Source organism: Schistocerca gregaria, chromosome 1 (genome assembly GCF_023897955.1).
Source record: "Schistocerca gregaria isolate iqSchGreg1 chromosome 1, iqSchGreg1.2, whole genome shotgun sequence".
Lineage (NCBI taxonomy): Eukaryota > Metazoa > Arthropoda > Insecta > Orthoptera > Acrididae > Schistocerca > Schistocerca gregaria.
This window is the reverse complement of record NC_064920.1, coordinates 1,125,319,168-1,125,334,726: the sequence shown is the minus strand read 5'-3', so window position 1 is coordinate 1,125,334,726 and position 15,559 is coordinate 1,125,319,168. Positions and strand designations below refer to the sequence as shown.

The following is a 15,559-nucleotide window of genomic DNA, read 5'->3' as shown; positions in this document are numbered from 1 at the left end:
GCTTGCAGAAAATAATATTGAATTAAAGGTGGGTCCGCCTTTTTGAAATTACACAAAATAATATTTTAACACCTATGCATGTTACACCGCGGTTGTGCCATCCCCAGTGGTATTTTTTCTCATATTTTTCTTTTACTTTACATTGTGTGTCTCCTGTGGCTACTAACCGAAATCGCTGCGTGTTTATCAGCATACCGTGTTATTACTGTAGTATTTCGCTAGTCCTTAGCTGTGTCAAGTTTGTTTTTGCGTGTCCAACGTTTTTGTGTAGTTGAGCTGCCCGTTCGTGAATGCTGTGTTTTATTTTGTTGTGGCTTGGAAACACTTTGGTGACATTGTGTACTGTGGCTGATTTCGGCTGGCAGCCACAGGACACAGACAATGTAAAATAAGAGAAAAGTAGAAGGCGAAAAACCCACTGAGGATGCCACAGTTGGCCAAACTTGCTTGTATCTTAAAAACAAAACACTATTTTGTGTACTTGCAAAAAGGTGGGCCCATCCTTCATTCATTATGTGAGCGTTAATTCAAGTTTTAACTATCACCTTATGTGATTAATTAATTTGCAGCCGCGCGGTCTACGGCGCCATATCGCAGACTGCGCGGCAATCCCAACTACATGTTTGCAGTCCTGGTATACATTTGACGCCCCTGTGATACAGTAGCGTACCACGGCGATAGAGAAACTGAAACGAAATGTCATAGTTACTTGATAAAGTGAAGCATCGTGCGGCGATAGGCTTTATGCCTTTGAAGAGGAACAACGCTGTAACAATACATGATTTGTTCAAAGTGTACGGAGACACGCATGACACTAGGTAGCCGGCGCAGGCTATTCCAGTCAAACAAGCCTGAATGACGAAGAATACTTTGGCAGACCATGTTTCTGAAGGACCGGGCATGGCAAGAGAAGCAGAGCTCTAGGTGCTCCTAAGACCTGAGTATCACAGTGGAGGAAGTGAAGTAACAGCTATGAATCAGTTTTCTACAACTTGCTCGGCAGTTTGATCATGGCAAAGGTTTCCATTCATCAGGTTCCGCGACTGTTCAGGAAGCCCACCGAACCTAGGTAGGCCGGCCGCGGTGGTCTCGCGGTTCTAGGCGCGCAGTCCGGAACCGTGCGACTGCTACGGTCGCAGGTTCGAATCCTGCCTCGGGCATGGATGTGTGTGATGTCCTTAGGTGAGTTAGGTTTAAGTAGTTCTAAGTTCTAGGGGACTGATGACCACAGCAGTTGAGTCCCATAGTGCTCAGAGCCATTTGAACCATTTTTGAACCTAGGTAGCACCTGACATGTTGACTACGTCGGGCCAATCTGTGTTACCAAAGACGGACAAAAATATGGAAACACTACGCATTATCACGCCTGATACAGTGTAGAAAACCGCTGATATTCGAAACAGCTTCCAGTCGTATCGGAATGGATAAATGCAGCTTCTGTGTGTTTTTCAAGGGATTCTTTAACCATTCTTCCTGCAAAATAATGGAAGTTTAGGTAACGATGATGGAGGTGGATAGCGGTTAAGCCCTCCCATTGCCAAAGACCACCACAGAGCTCAATAATATTGAGATACGGCCAGGGGAGATTCGTCAATTCATGGACGATGCAAGCTGTGTGAACAGGTGGAATATAGCATCACCAATATTAGGGAACGAACACTGTACCGTGGGATGGACCTGATCAGCCAAAGTCGTAACATGACCCCTGACAGAAATGCAACCTTGCACAGTAAGATTGGACCCATGGAATACGACGATATGACTACCCAAATCACCACCGTATCCATGCCATGTTTCACTCTTGGGACAAACTATGCCAGAAGTTATTAACAGTGTGAAACAAGATGCATCCGACCAGATGACATTCTTCCATTGCTCCATAGTTCAGGTTTTATTGCATCAACACCACATTTGCTGTTAATGGCGTTTCCATCACAGAACGCTGGTTTTGGAATTCCAGCTCACCTTCCAATTCCCTTCTTCTGGAACACCAGTCATGTTTTGGTATTGACAGTGTTCGCGAGTGTGACATTCAGTCTCTGCAGTGATTTTTGCAGCCCTCATCCTCCTAATTGTGGTCATAATCTTCTTCACTGACCGCCCGTCAAGATCACAACGTACTTTCGTCCGTATTGTGACTTGCCGGATGATTTTTTTCCGCTTTCGTCTATGTAGTATAAGTCTTCGATAAGGTACTTCTTGAAACAAAAATCACTTCGGAAGCGCCCACCATGCGAGTACCAACACCTTGCCCACGTTCGAATTCACTTAGCTCCGACATAATGCACTCACAACTACGCAGAACGCTGTTCTCACCACCACTGGACTTGCAACTTATTGAGGACATTGCACAGACTCGTCAGGCTTGTCTGGCACCTGCATTTATGTTCAAGCATGCACTTCTTCGCGACCTTTCCATATTTTTTTGTCCACCACTGCACTTTTTTAGCCGCTTAATCACAGGGTGCGGTTGCTGGGGTGCATAACCACGATTCTGAGAAAGAGGAGAAAAGCAATCAGTGCAAACATGTATAGCCATCACCAGCATCGAAATAATTCAAGGGCGAGGTAATACTGGGTGATTTTCGAGGCTGCCACAGTGTTGCGCTCAAAGAGCATACTGTCGAAATCTCGTGACGAAGTTGCAAAAATTGCCGAAACGTAAGGTAGCGGAAAGCTGTCCAAACGGGCGATTTTGTTCCATGACAGCGTATCAGCTCATTCTGCACAGAATGGCCACAAATGCTGAAATGCTGCTTGTTTGAGCAGTCAACCCCCCCTCCCCCCCCCCCCCTGTATTCTCCTTACGTGGCACCCAGTGTTTTCTTCCTTCGACGAAGAAACCACTACGTGGCAGGGGTTATTTTCGAGGTTGCGCCTTTGCTGAACAGCAAAATGCACATTTCTGCAACCTGCCAAGTCATCCATCGTTGGAAAAAATATGTTGCACTGAAGTGTGAAAATGAGTTTTATGGTCTTAGCTTGAATTTTCTGAGGTAATAATAATAGCTTCGTGTCTACATCAATACGTAGCCAACCTAGGTGCACCGTTTTATTCGTTGTATTCCTATTCTTCTACCCTTCTACCATTGGGTATGTAGTTACACACTATGTGATCAAAAGTATCCGGACAACCCATAAACCATACGTTTTTCTTATTAGGTGTATTGTGCTGTCACCTACTGCTAGGTAATCCAGATCAGCGACATCAGTAGTCACTAGACATCGTGAGAGAGAGCAGAATGGGGCGCTCGGCAGAACCCACTAACTTGGAACGTGGTCAGGTGGTTGGGTGTCACTTGTGCCATACACCTGTACACGAACTCCTAAACATCCTTAGGTCCACTGTTTCCGATGTGGTAGTGAAGTGGACACAGAAAGGACACGTACAGCACAAAAGCATACAGGCCAACCATGTCTGTTGACTAACGAAGGCCACAGACAGTGGAAAAGGGTCGTAATGTGTAATAGGCAGACATCTATCCAGACCATCACTCAGGAATTCCAAACTGCGTCAGGACCCACTGCAAGTGCTATGACAGTTATGCAGAAGGTGAGATAACTTTGATTTTGTTACGTGTGCCACAGATGGTCCCTGCCAAGCAGACTATACTCAAGACACCCCTGTGTACCATATGTATCATAACATACACAAGCACTTGCAGGCGCAACCAAGAGGAAACAGTTCTTCAAAACAAACAGAACTTGCTAGAGACTAATGTGAACCTTTTTCTGTAGAGGCGCCTCACAGATACAGGGAAAGTTGGAGTACTCCGCCGGCTTTATAAGGCCAGCGCAACAGCAGTACAGCCAGTTCCTCGCCGAGCTAGGACCAGCTCCGACGGACCTCACCGACACTCTCTACAATACTGAGTATTTTCCAGTGGCGATGAGTATAGTGGAAGGAACCGTCGAACATCATGGTTATTACAGCAGCACCTACGGAATGGCAACAATTCTTTCAAGAACTTCTGCACCAGTTTTTGGATACTCAGACAACTGATCGCCGAAATCCAAAGCCTCCACTGCCCGCGACGCCACCGCCGTTCCAAGCACACAACGATGAAGTTGAAGAATGGGAAACATACGAACGACGTATTGAACCATGTACGGGTTTTCTGGTCCCCCACACACCAGAGTTCTGTTTATTCACTAATCCATTTAAGTTGAAATGCGCCTTGTCACTGAAGATGTTCCTCACAGTACCGCCATCATCCAATCTTCTCAGTAAACAGTCAACAAAATGTCGCCTTTTCATATGATCCGCTTCTTTGAGCTGCTGCTTTAATTGAATTCTGTAATGCTGGTAATGGACATCATACTGAAGAATCCACCGTACTGAAGAATATCGTATACCCAATTCTTGGGAACAGAGAGAATTCAGTCATTGGAATAAAGATGGTATTATTAGTTCTTAATTTGTGATGCGTATCGCCTCTGTTTAAAGCCATCATAAGACTATCAAACTATGGGTAAATAACCATGTTATAAAATGAGGAGTCAAACGTATAAAATTTCACCCAGGCAAAAATGAGTCAAGTGCTTATATAGCGTTAAAATACGGAACACTACGGATAGTTGCAAATTGTCTCTCGTGAAGCTTTATAGAAGGGTGGGACACCACCAGTCAATAATGATAGAGGGTGTAAGTAGGCTGTTTTTATTGGTAACGCCACATAGCGCTCTGTATGAAAAGTCACTGGCTGTGCTGTGTGCAGTCAGTGGCTGGCTGGCATTGTTGTAATACTCGCCATTGTAGTGTTGGGTAACTGGATGCTAACAGCGCGTAGCGTTGCACAGTTGGAGGTGAGCCGCCAGCAGTGGTGGATGTGGGGAGAGAGATGGCGGAGTTTTGAAATTTGTAAGACTGGATGTCATGAACTGCTATATATATTATGACTATTAAGGTAAATACATTGTTTGTTCTCTATCAAAATCTTTCATTTGCTGACTATGCCTATCAGTAGTTAGTGACTTCCGTAGTTTGAATCTTTTAGTTAGCTGGCAGTAGTGGCGCTCGCTGTATTGCAGTAGTTCGAGTAACGAAGATTTTTGTGAGGTAAGTGATATGTGAAACGTATAGGTTAATGTTAGTCAGGGCCATTCTTTTGTAGGGATTTTTGAAAGTCAGATTGCGTTGCGCTAAAAATATTGTGTGTCAGTTTAAGCACAGTCTTGTATAATTGTTCGAAGGGGACGTTTCAAGGGGAAGTCTCTTAATTATGTCCACGTCTTAGCTCTTTCGACATGCAGTCAGTTTGCTTTCTCCTGTTGTATACAGTCATGGTTTATTCATTTTAGCAGTGTTGTTTTCCTTCTCCAGAAGAGTTCTTTATGCTGTTGACAGAATCTGTATTTTTAAGAACTCACTTTTGCATCTGACCATATGAGAGTTCGCGTTTATTATTACTGACTGGTGGTTTGTCACCACACTACCGTAAATCTTCACAAGGTACAAACTGCGACTATCGGCATTGTTCCGTATCTTAGCTTTGTGCATGAACTTGGACCATTCTTGTCTGGCTGTAATTTTATACGTTCGGCTCTTCATTTCATGAGATGATTATCGACTCATAATTCGATTGTCTGAAGATGCCTTCTAATACAAGCCAAACGCGTCGCAAATGACTTAGTGAAATCATCTTTACTGACACCAAGACTGAATTCTCTCTGTGACATTACCATCGTTGCTGCACCAGTTCCACATAATTTGAGAATGGAGTGGAAGGAATTTAATTCTTGGGAATGGCGAAAAACAGACATCACTGACTAACAGCCACACTGTCACGAATCACCATAATGTGTTTTGTACTGCTCGGCCTGAACGAGGGCGCTCACAACTCGTGTTCAATGCTGAACCTGTTCTATTGAACCTTTCAAAAAGTCTGAACGGATGGTTCATTCGGTGCCTGACTGCGCCTCCGCACGAACGCGTCTGACAGTTTCTTCATAACTTCCTCCTTTCTGATAAAACCAGTAAATTCCCCATCCCAGATTCTTAAAGAATCTAACATCATTTACAAACTCGCTTCGGACTTTTCATTACCTCACAAACTAGTTAATGCGTTAATATTTAAGTGCGCAAGCGAGGAAACGTTTGAAATTATCTTTAAACTGCGTTATGAGTCCTTATGTGCTCTTATTATCAGACACCGGATGACTGACGCCCTGGTAATTTGCGCTCTCTCATCAGCAAATTCTAGTTTTTAACATACCTCAATCTTTGAAACGTCATTTTTTGGAAATTTGTTGTAAGGTCTGATGAGACCAAACTGCTGAGGTCATCGGTTCCTAAGCTTATGCACTACTTAATCGGACTTTAACTTACGCTAAGGACAACACACGCCCATGCCCGAGCGAGGACTCGAATCGCCGACGGGGAGGGAGCCACGCGGACCGTGACAAGACTCCTCAGACCGCACGGCTACCCCCCGCGGTGAAACGTCATTTCTCCTGAACTTTATGTCATAGAACGATGTAATTTTGCAGCTTCATTCAATGGTATGTGTGGATACTGTCTGAAAAATGTGCGCAAATGGAGTTAGTAGTAAAGATGTAATCAAATTTCATACCCGATATTGAAGTTTAACTGTATGAACAGCGAAAATTCAGTACGGGATATATTTTTTTTTCCTTTCGTAATTTTGTAGGGGGTATTAGAGAGAACAGTTTCTGAAAGGTTTAAAATTATCATTTACTGAACTGTCCGTCGGTGCTTGGCAGAACATTATAATGTTGAGAAGGAAAACACTTCTTAACGTTCTGCAAAATTATATTTGTCACGAACAGGCTTTCGGCTTGTCAGGCAATCTTCAGGTGACAACTGAATATCGCAATCACAGATAAGCACGATATGCGACTTACACAGATAATATTTGTACAGTAAATAGAGATGTGACAACTTGCTCCCGTAGGATACGTAATAAAAAATATTGCAGTAATTAACTAAAATGGGGTAAACAAAGTTTTCATGTGGAGATATATATAATGAATGATGAGAAATAAAATGAATTTACAGTTCGAATCCATACTTTTAACGAAAGGGAGAAAATTATGTGAAAGCTTCTTTGGAAGTTGCTTAGTGCTCCCATATTTCAATACTGGATGAACAGTGCGTAATCTGTGCGCCACTGGTTACGCTGCCTCAAGATGTAAGTTTTCACTGCAATACTTGCTTAGCTTATTAAACCTTTAAGATAAGACTATACCTCTTAATCAGTAGATACTAATAGCATATAAAATTTTGAAATTCGGCCAATAATTACACGAAGTATCGAAAATCAATTTCTTTGCTTCAAGAAACCGATAGAAGGGCAACCTCCAAGTGGAGCCATGCACCTGGTTACCCGTGTAGTAATAAACAGGATGTCCCAGGAGGAATGATCAGTGTTTAGAGGTACGGCAGCAACGGTCATTCGAAGCAAAAAAAGTGTCTAGTAAGCACGGGCACTAAACTGCATACTGCAAGAGATATGAGCACTTAAGCAGTACAAGAGATGTGTTTCACAGTATTGAAGATAGTCAAGTGCTCTTAGCGCGTAAGGTATGCACTTTTGAGCCCATGTTTATTAGACTGACTCCAATGATCGTTCCTTTCATTCGCCAGATATTTATCATTTTTCCTGGAACATCCTGTAGACATTTTCACTAGTAGCACACACTGTTCAGTACTGAACTGATCCATGATCGGACGCACAATGAAGTGCGAGAATTTCAGATTAAAGTAACAATCTGAATGTTTGTAGAATTGTTTCGTTTTTGGAGCATCACCTGCGACCAGCTTTGCGAAAGGAGCGGGAGACACTTTCTGCGCAACCCACCCATCATTTTGAACGACAATGCGCGGGCGTATGCAGCACAAGCTGTGGCTGCTCTGTTCGCTCGATGGGACTGGGAAGTACTGTACCGTCCACCATACTCCTCGGACTTCGTCCTTGTGACTGATTCCGAAGATGACGGAACCACTTCGTGGCATTCGCTTCAGGACTGTTCCAGAGATTCAACAGGCAGTAGATCGCTCCATTCGCACTATCAACAGAACAGGTTCTGCTAATGGTATACTACGCCTTCCACATCGCTGCCAACGGGTTCTACACAACGCTTTGAAGGACGGCAACAGGTGCAAACATGTACCTCTTTTGTATCGGTTGTAAGTAAATAGTTGCCACTAAGTTCCAACCCTCGTATTCGATGCACAGAACATATACCGGAAGGGTTCCACTTCCAAGACTTCTCTCGCATGTGGGATGGGCCAAAAATATCGATATATTTCACAATACAGATTTTTATCCTGATGATATCTGCGTATTTCATAAATATCGATAGAGTATACGAGGGGTATTTCATAAATAATGCACAGGTTGGTATTACTGTGGATTAATTGATGTAACTACAATGAAAATTACATCAGATGTAGTTGGGAGCTAGAGGAAGAACAACATATTTTTGCTGTCTGTTCTAACTTAAAATTGAGGACAGGTAAAAATAAACCTGCAAGGGTCTCTGGTGCTGTGACTGCTGAAGACCAGAGGTCGTACGTCAAGATCGAAACTTTACGCGGCAAAAACGCGACAAACGCACAGTGCGGTAAGTGAAGTTTGGAGATGAATTTACAGTGGACCATATTACAGTTTCGCGTTAGGTTAATCATTTTCGTAGTGGTCGTATGAGCATAGACGATAATGCAAAACCCAGAAGGACGCGAGCGACATAAAAAAAATGAAAAAAATGGTCCTGAGCACTATGGGACTTAACTGCTGTAGTCATCAGTCCCCTAGAACTTATAACTAATTAAACCTAACTAACCTAAGGACAACACACATATCCATGCCCGAGGCAGGATTCGAACCTGCGACCCTAGCGGTCACGCGGTTCCAGAGAGTAGCGCCTAGAAGAGCTCGGCACTTCGGCCGGCGAGCGTCAACAGATGATTGAAGTCTGAAACTTGTGCCAGATGCTCTTTAAGCAGACCGCAGTGCGACTTTTGATGAACATACTGAAGCCACAGAAGTTACCCCAACACCAGTATTCCGTATTGCGACAAATGATTCAGGGAGGTGGACCCACCTCCTATGAGGTGGGTCCACACAGTGTGGAAGACAAGCGGAAACGCCTGGTCATTGCAACCTTGCTCGAACAACGATTAGGCCGTGAAAGTCAAGGATTCTTTTCTCGAATTGTCGCTATTGATGAAATGCGGATTGGAGACTTTGAACCGGAGTTGAAATCACAGTGCAATGAGTGGAAAGCTCCAGATTCTTCACGTCCAAAAAATATCGAAGCACTCAAATGTTCAAATGTGTGTGAAATCCTGCCGCCTGGAGTGGCTGAGCAGTTCTAGGCGCTACAGACTGGAACCGCGCTACCGCTACGGTCACAGGTTCGAATCCTGCCTCAGGCATGGATCTGTATGATGTCCTTAGGTTACTTAGGTTTAAGTAGTTTTAAGTTCTAGGGGACATGACCTCAGAAGTTAAGTCCCATAGTGCTCAGAGCCATTTGTGAATTCTTAAGGAACGAAACTGCTGAGGTCATCGGTCCCTAGACTTACATACTACTTAAATTAACAAACTGAAGCTAAGAACAAAATACACACCCGTGCAAGAGGGAGGACTCGAACCTCCGGCGGGAGCTGCCACGCAATCCGTGACATGGCGCCTCAAACCACGCGGCCACTCCGCGCGTTAAAGCAATCAATGGACAAGCTGATGATTTTTTTGCTTATGTTCAGCAAGAAATAATCATGACAGAGTGCCATGTGGACCAAGTGCACAGTAGCTTATTATCGCAACTTGACTAAAAACCTGCGCAGAAAAATTTCCATAACCCGACCTCAGTTGTTCAAGGCTTGACCACTAATTCTCCATGACAATTCTCGTTGGAATATCGGCAATGTCGTAGCCCAAAAACTGTATGATCATGAATGGGAAGTGTCCCTGCATCCTCCCTACAGCCCGAAGTAGCCCACCAGACTGCGACATGTGCCAGAAGTTGAAAAATCCTATGCGTGGACGTCGGTATCTTTTTCTTGAAAAGTCCCCTTAGAAAAATTATTCAATAACTGTGCTGATAAACCTCTACATTATTTGATTTTGAAACAGATGAGCAAAACTGAACGTACTCAGACATTACTCTACTTATTCTGATCAACAATATTTTTAGCGCAACGCAATCTGACTTTAAAAAATCGCTACAAAAGAATGGCCCTGACTAACAATAACCTATACCTTTCATGGATCACTCACTTCACAAAAATCTTCGTTACTCTAACTAGTGCAATACAGCGAGCGCCACAACTGACAGCTAAATAAAAGGTTTTAACTACTCAGGGCACTAACTACTGATAGGCATAGTCAGCAAATGAAAGATTTTGATAGGGAACAATGTATTTACCTTAATAATGTTCAAAAGCCATAATTTATATATATATGATGATATCCAATATTTCAAATTTACTCTTTCTGATGGATACACGTCCAGATCATCCGCTCTCAAAATTCTGCCGTCTCTCCCCCCACATCCACCACTGCTGGCTGCTAACCAACTGCGCAACGCTATGCGCTGTTCATCCAACTGCCCAATACTATAATAGCGAATATTCCGACAATGCCAACCAGCCACAGACTGCACACAGCACAGCCAGTGATTTTCATACAGAGCGCTACGTGACATTACCAACATAGAAACCTAAATAGCCTACTTACACTCTGGGAGAGTGTCTACACAGTTACGAGAGCCATTCTTTTCAGAATGGTGCACTGGATGGAGTAGAAGATCTACCGAGACTTTGGGACTCAATCTTGGAGAAGCAGGGAGACTATACTGAAGTAATGGAAACATATTGAAAAAAACGAGTAACTAAAAAGGAGTGTGCGCTATTTATGAAATGTCCCTCGTATATCGACATTTATGAAAATTTTCCCCATCCCTACGAACGTGCACTGCTGCTGTCCCCCTGGTGTGTGGACTTACCAACGGTCGACTGGGAGGCCGACGGGGGAGTAGCTGCTGTAGCGGCGGGAGCGCGCCGTCTCGGCGGCCGCGGATAGCCTCTGTGGTAGACCCATGGTGTATGGACGGCGCCCGTGTGTGGACTGCGGTCGCGGCCGCAGAGCCGCCGCTTATATGTGCCGGCGGCCGGCTGACTCACGGTGACGCGAGGCGCGGGCAGCGGCTACCGGGCAGTGAGGGAGGAACCGCCGCGCCGGGCGCCAAGTGTGTGTTGTCTACCGGCGGGGCTCCAGAGAGCTGCCGATCTGGAAGGGCGGAAGTGGCAACGGCACGCCACACGCCCTTGACACAGATGGCCGGGCGGTCTGGGCCACTTCCGACAGTTCTTACGTAACGTCGACACATGGCGAGCAACCGATCCAGTTCACAGATTTGAGTTCCACGCCGATGCTCGGGTAGGCGTAGAGCTAGGGAACGTGTCGGGAGGGAGGGGTGGGGCAGCGGTATGACGGTAAATGCTGTAGCAGTGAACGTGAACCACCTCCATTACTCACGATGAAGGATGATTACATCATCTTGTACAGGGTAAGCAAAATAAAACGTCATCCACAATGAAATCGCCACTCGACAGACACCAACGAGACGGAGCAACGTCATACACACAAAACGTGTCATTGAATCGCTACCATGCAGTTTCCTCGAAAAAATGAGTTGTCAGCAGTGGATGGTTAGATCTATGTCCCAGAGTTTTCTACTTGCGACTTTCTCGTTTGTGGACTACGTGAAAAAGAGAGTTTATGCATCTAATCCACTTAGCACTGACGAAGTGCACATTAACAGCCACGGACAAAACAAGGCAACTCGCGGCTATACAGTCGCGGAGGGGCACATAATTTTGTAGCATATTTAGTTCACTTAACTCTTCTAATAACCGACATATTGAATGGAGTACGTCTTTTAAACCCTTTCATTGCGGCGGGAACGTACACTCGACGGAGTTGTTCCCCCGAGTATCTCGCCAAATAAAGTTTTGACTACTAAACGCACGAATGTCAATATAGACAAGTGAAATTTTCGGTGTGCTCCGTTAATCCTGTCTGGTAAGGATGCCATACCGCGCGCCGATATTCCAAGAGACGACGGACAAGAACAGTGTAGGTAGTCTCTTCAGTAGATCTGCTGCATCTTCTTAGAGAGTTCTGCCAATAAAACGCAATCTCTGGTTCGCGTTCCCCGCAACATTTTCTATGTATCCTTTCCAACTTAAATTGTTTGTAATTGTAAGTATTTAGTTGAATTTATAGCATTTAGATTTGACTGATTTATTATGCAAGCGAAGTTTAGCGGATTCTTTTTAGCACTCATATGGATGACTTCATACTTTTCATTATTTAGGGTCAAATTAAAAATTTTCGCACTATACACATATCTAAGTCGTTTTCCAGTTGGTTTGGATCTTCTGATCACTTTACTAGACAGTAAACGACAGCATCGTCTCCAATGAAAGACGGCTGCTCAGATTGTCTCACAATTTTTGTAGACAAGGAACAGCGATGGGCCTATAACCCAACCTGGGAGAACGACAGTTACCACTTCTGTTTTACTCGATGACTTTCAGTCAATTACTACGCACTGTGATCCCTCCGACAATCACGAATCCAGGCGCACAACTGAGACGATATTCCATAAGTACACAATTTGATTACAAGCCGCTTGTGAAGTACGTTGTCAAAAGCCTTCTGGGGATCTAGAAATAAGGATTCAATTTGAAATCCCCTGTTGGGAGCACTCAACACTTCGTGTGAGTAAAGAGTTAGTTGTTTCACAAAGAGGATGTTTCCTAAATCCGCGTTGACTGTCAGACTTCTTCGAGGTAATTCATAATGTTCGAACACAATATACTTTCCAAATTCCTGCTGCAATTCGACTCCAATGACGTGTGCCTGTAACTTAATGGACTGCTCCTACTGGCTTTAATACTGGTGTGACCTGACCATCTTTATAGTCTTTAGGTACCGATTTTCCGTCGAACGAGCCCTTGCATATGAGTGTTAAAACCGGAGCTATTGCATCAGCATGCTCTGAAAAGAACCTTATTCATATACAATCTCGACCGGAAGACTTGCTTTTTATTAAGTGATTTAAGTTGCTTCACTACTCGGAGAATAAGTTACTCATATCAGCAGCTGTTCTTGATCAGAAATCTGGAATATTTACTTCATCGTCTTCGGTGAAGGAAAGTGAGCGCGATTCATTACAGGTTCATTTAGTAAGATACTCATTTAGATCCTACGACACACGCTGCAGGACAGGCGTTGTGCATTAGGATGTGGCTTATTGTTAAAATTCAGAGAGTGTATATTCCTAGAATAGCCAACCAACATTCCTTCCTCCTATGTATACCTCGCGAAAAGACGTGGAAAGTGAAATTAGAGATATTTGAACTCACATGAAAGATTGCTAGCAATCTCACTGTGAACCATTAGCGACTGGAATAGGAAAAGGGAGAGAAAGTTTTTTTTCCTTCTGCGTACTAAAGTCTGCCTCACCGTCTGCATCTGGCGCACTTAGCCGAGCCTTACTTCCGTTTATACAGACAGTCAATGCTCTGTTTGCATGGCGGTTTTTTTTCATAATTTCTTCTGAATGAACGCTGTACTGCTGTAACACGCACTGACACTTTTTCCTTGCTTCATCTCCATTTCGTCAAGCCAGTGCACACGTACAGTCTGCTGGTGGACAGTGCAAACTTAGTGAGTTAACGGTTCTACTCAAGCATCAGTCATTTGTACACGTAATACTTGAAAAAATATAGAACTAAGAAAATGACAATCACTTACAGTAGCCAATTATTTTCGATGAACTGTTTCAACTAGTATATGCGATCTTCAGATTTAAAAACTCCTCACAGCTACAGGAACCGCTTACAGTTCACCTGACGAGGGGCAACTGTTGCTGCTACTAGTTGGCTATACTGGCTAAAACCAATGGTAGAAAATAGCGATCTATACTCAGTTATTCATGCGGAAACATTTGCTCGACTGGACATCCCCCAAAGCGTGCTGAGCTCATTAGGTGCCTAAGGTGGGCCCAACATTGAAAACATCTATCGTAATATGTGGGAGTTAATGAAACACTGTGCAGTATGAGGAACATAAAATTGAACCCGTAGTACAACTGCTGCATAAACACTAGGTTATGTTGGAATGAAATTTCATGAATGATGAATAACTGCAACGTTGCATTCATGAACATTTTTACAAGAGATGTTCATAAACATTTTTACAAGAGATGTTCATAAACATTTTTACAAGAGATGTTCATAAACATTTTTACAAGAGATGTTCATAAACATTTTTACAAGAGATGTTCATAAACATTTTTACAAGAGATGTTCATAAACATTTTTACAAGAGATGTTCATAAACATTTTTACAAGAGATGTTCATAAACATTTTTACAAGAGATGTTCATAAACATTTTTACAAGAGATGTTCATAAACATTTTTACAAGAGATGTTCATAAACATTTTTACAAGAGATGTTCATAAACACCCTGGGATTCGATGCACAAGACATACTGAGTCGGTATTCGAACACGGGCCTATTGCTCCCTTGGCAAATCCACTAACCACCAAGATCCTGCAGAAACAGGATCAACAACGACTCAAGAGAATCGTTCAACGTGACAGAAGTGCAACCCTTCAGCAAATTGGTGCAGATTTCAAATGCCGGGCCGCCAACGAGTGTCAGCGTGTGAACCATTCAACGAAACATCGAATGGGCTTTTGGAGCCGAGGGCACACTTCGTGTACCCTTGATGACCGCGCGACACAAAGGTTTACGCCTCGCCTAGGTCCCTCAACACGGACATTGGACTGTTGATAACTGGAAACATGTTGCCTGGTCGGACGAGTCTCGTTTCACATTCTGTCGAGCAGATGGACGTGTACGGGTATGGAGACAACCTCATGTATCCATGGACACGCCTGTGCAAGATGACGCAATCATCCATCTTGAGTAATGAGGACGGTTCACGTTCACTGCTACAGCATTTACCTTCATACTGCTGTCCCAACCCTCCCTCTCGACACCTTTCCTAGTTCTACACCGACCTGTGTATCAGCGTGGTACTCAAATCTATGAACTGCGCCATCACTGGATCGGTTGCTCGCCATGTCCGCAGGGGAGTGTTAAAGCTGGTGGAGGCTATGTACTTGTGTGGGGCTTGTGCAGTTGGAGTAATGTGGGATCCCAGATACGACACTCACAGGTGACAAGTACGTAAGCATTCTATCACATGCATCCATTCATGTCAATTCCGATGGACTTCTGCTATTCCAGCAGGACACTGCGACAGCCCACATGTCCAGAATTGCTACACAGTGACTCCAGGAACACCCTACTGAGTTTAAACATTTCCGTTGGTCATCAAACACCCCAGACAAGAACGTTATTGAGTGTATATGGGATTCCTTCCAACGTGCTATTTATAAGAGATCTCCACTCCCTCATACTCTTACGGATTTATGCAGAGCCCTGCAGGATGCATGGTGTCAATTCCCTCCAGCGCTCCTTCAGTGATTAGTAGAGTCCACACCACGTCGTG

General features: G+C 43.9%; 1 protein-coding gene across 3 annotated transcripts in view; it reads right to left on the bottom strand.

The window, feature by feature from the left end:
• The window catches only part of LOC126283788 (scoloptoxin SSD14-like), a 506,030-nt gene that overhangs the window by 186,789 nt on the left and 303,682 nt on the right, over window positions 1-15,559 (bottom strand). Inside the window, exon 1 of one of the 3 annotated variants that reach the window (XM_049982301.1) lies at window positions 10,972-11,297. The exons of the other annotated variants lie outside the window; for them this stretch is intronic. Within the exon in view, the coding sequence (XP_049838258.1) occupies window positions 10,972-11,066 (95 nt within the window). The 5' untranslated portion in view covers window positions 11,067-11,297. Of the gene's footprint in view, window positions 1-10,971; window positions 11,298-15,559 lie in introns of those variants that run through there. 3 annotated transcript variants of the gene reach the window in all.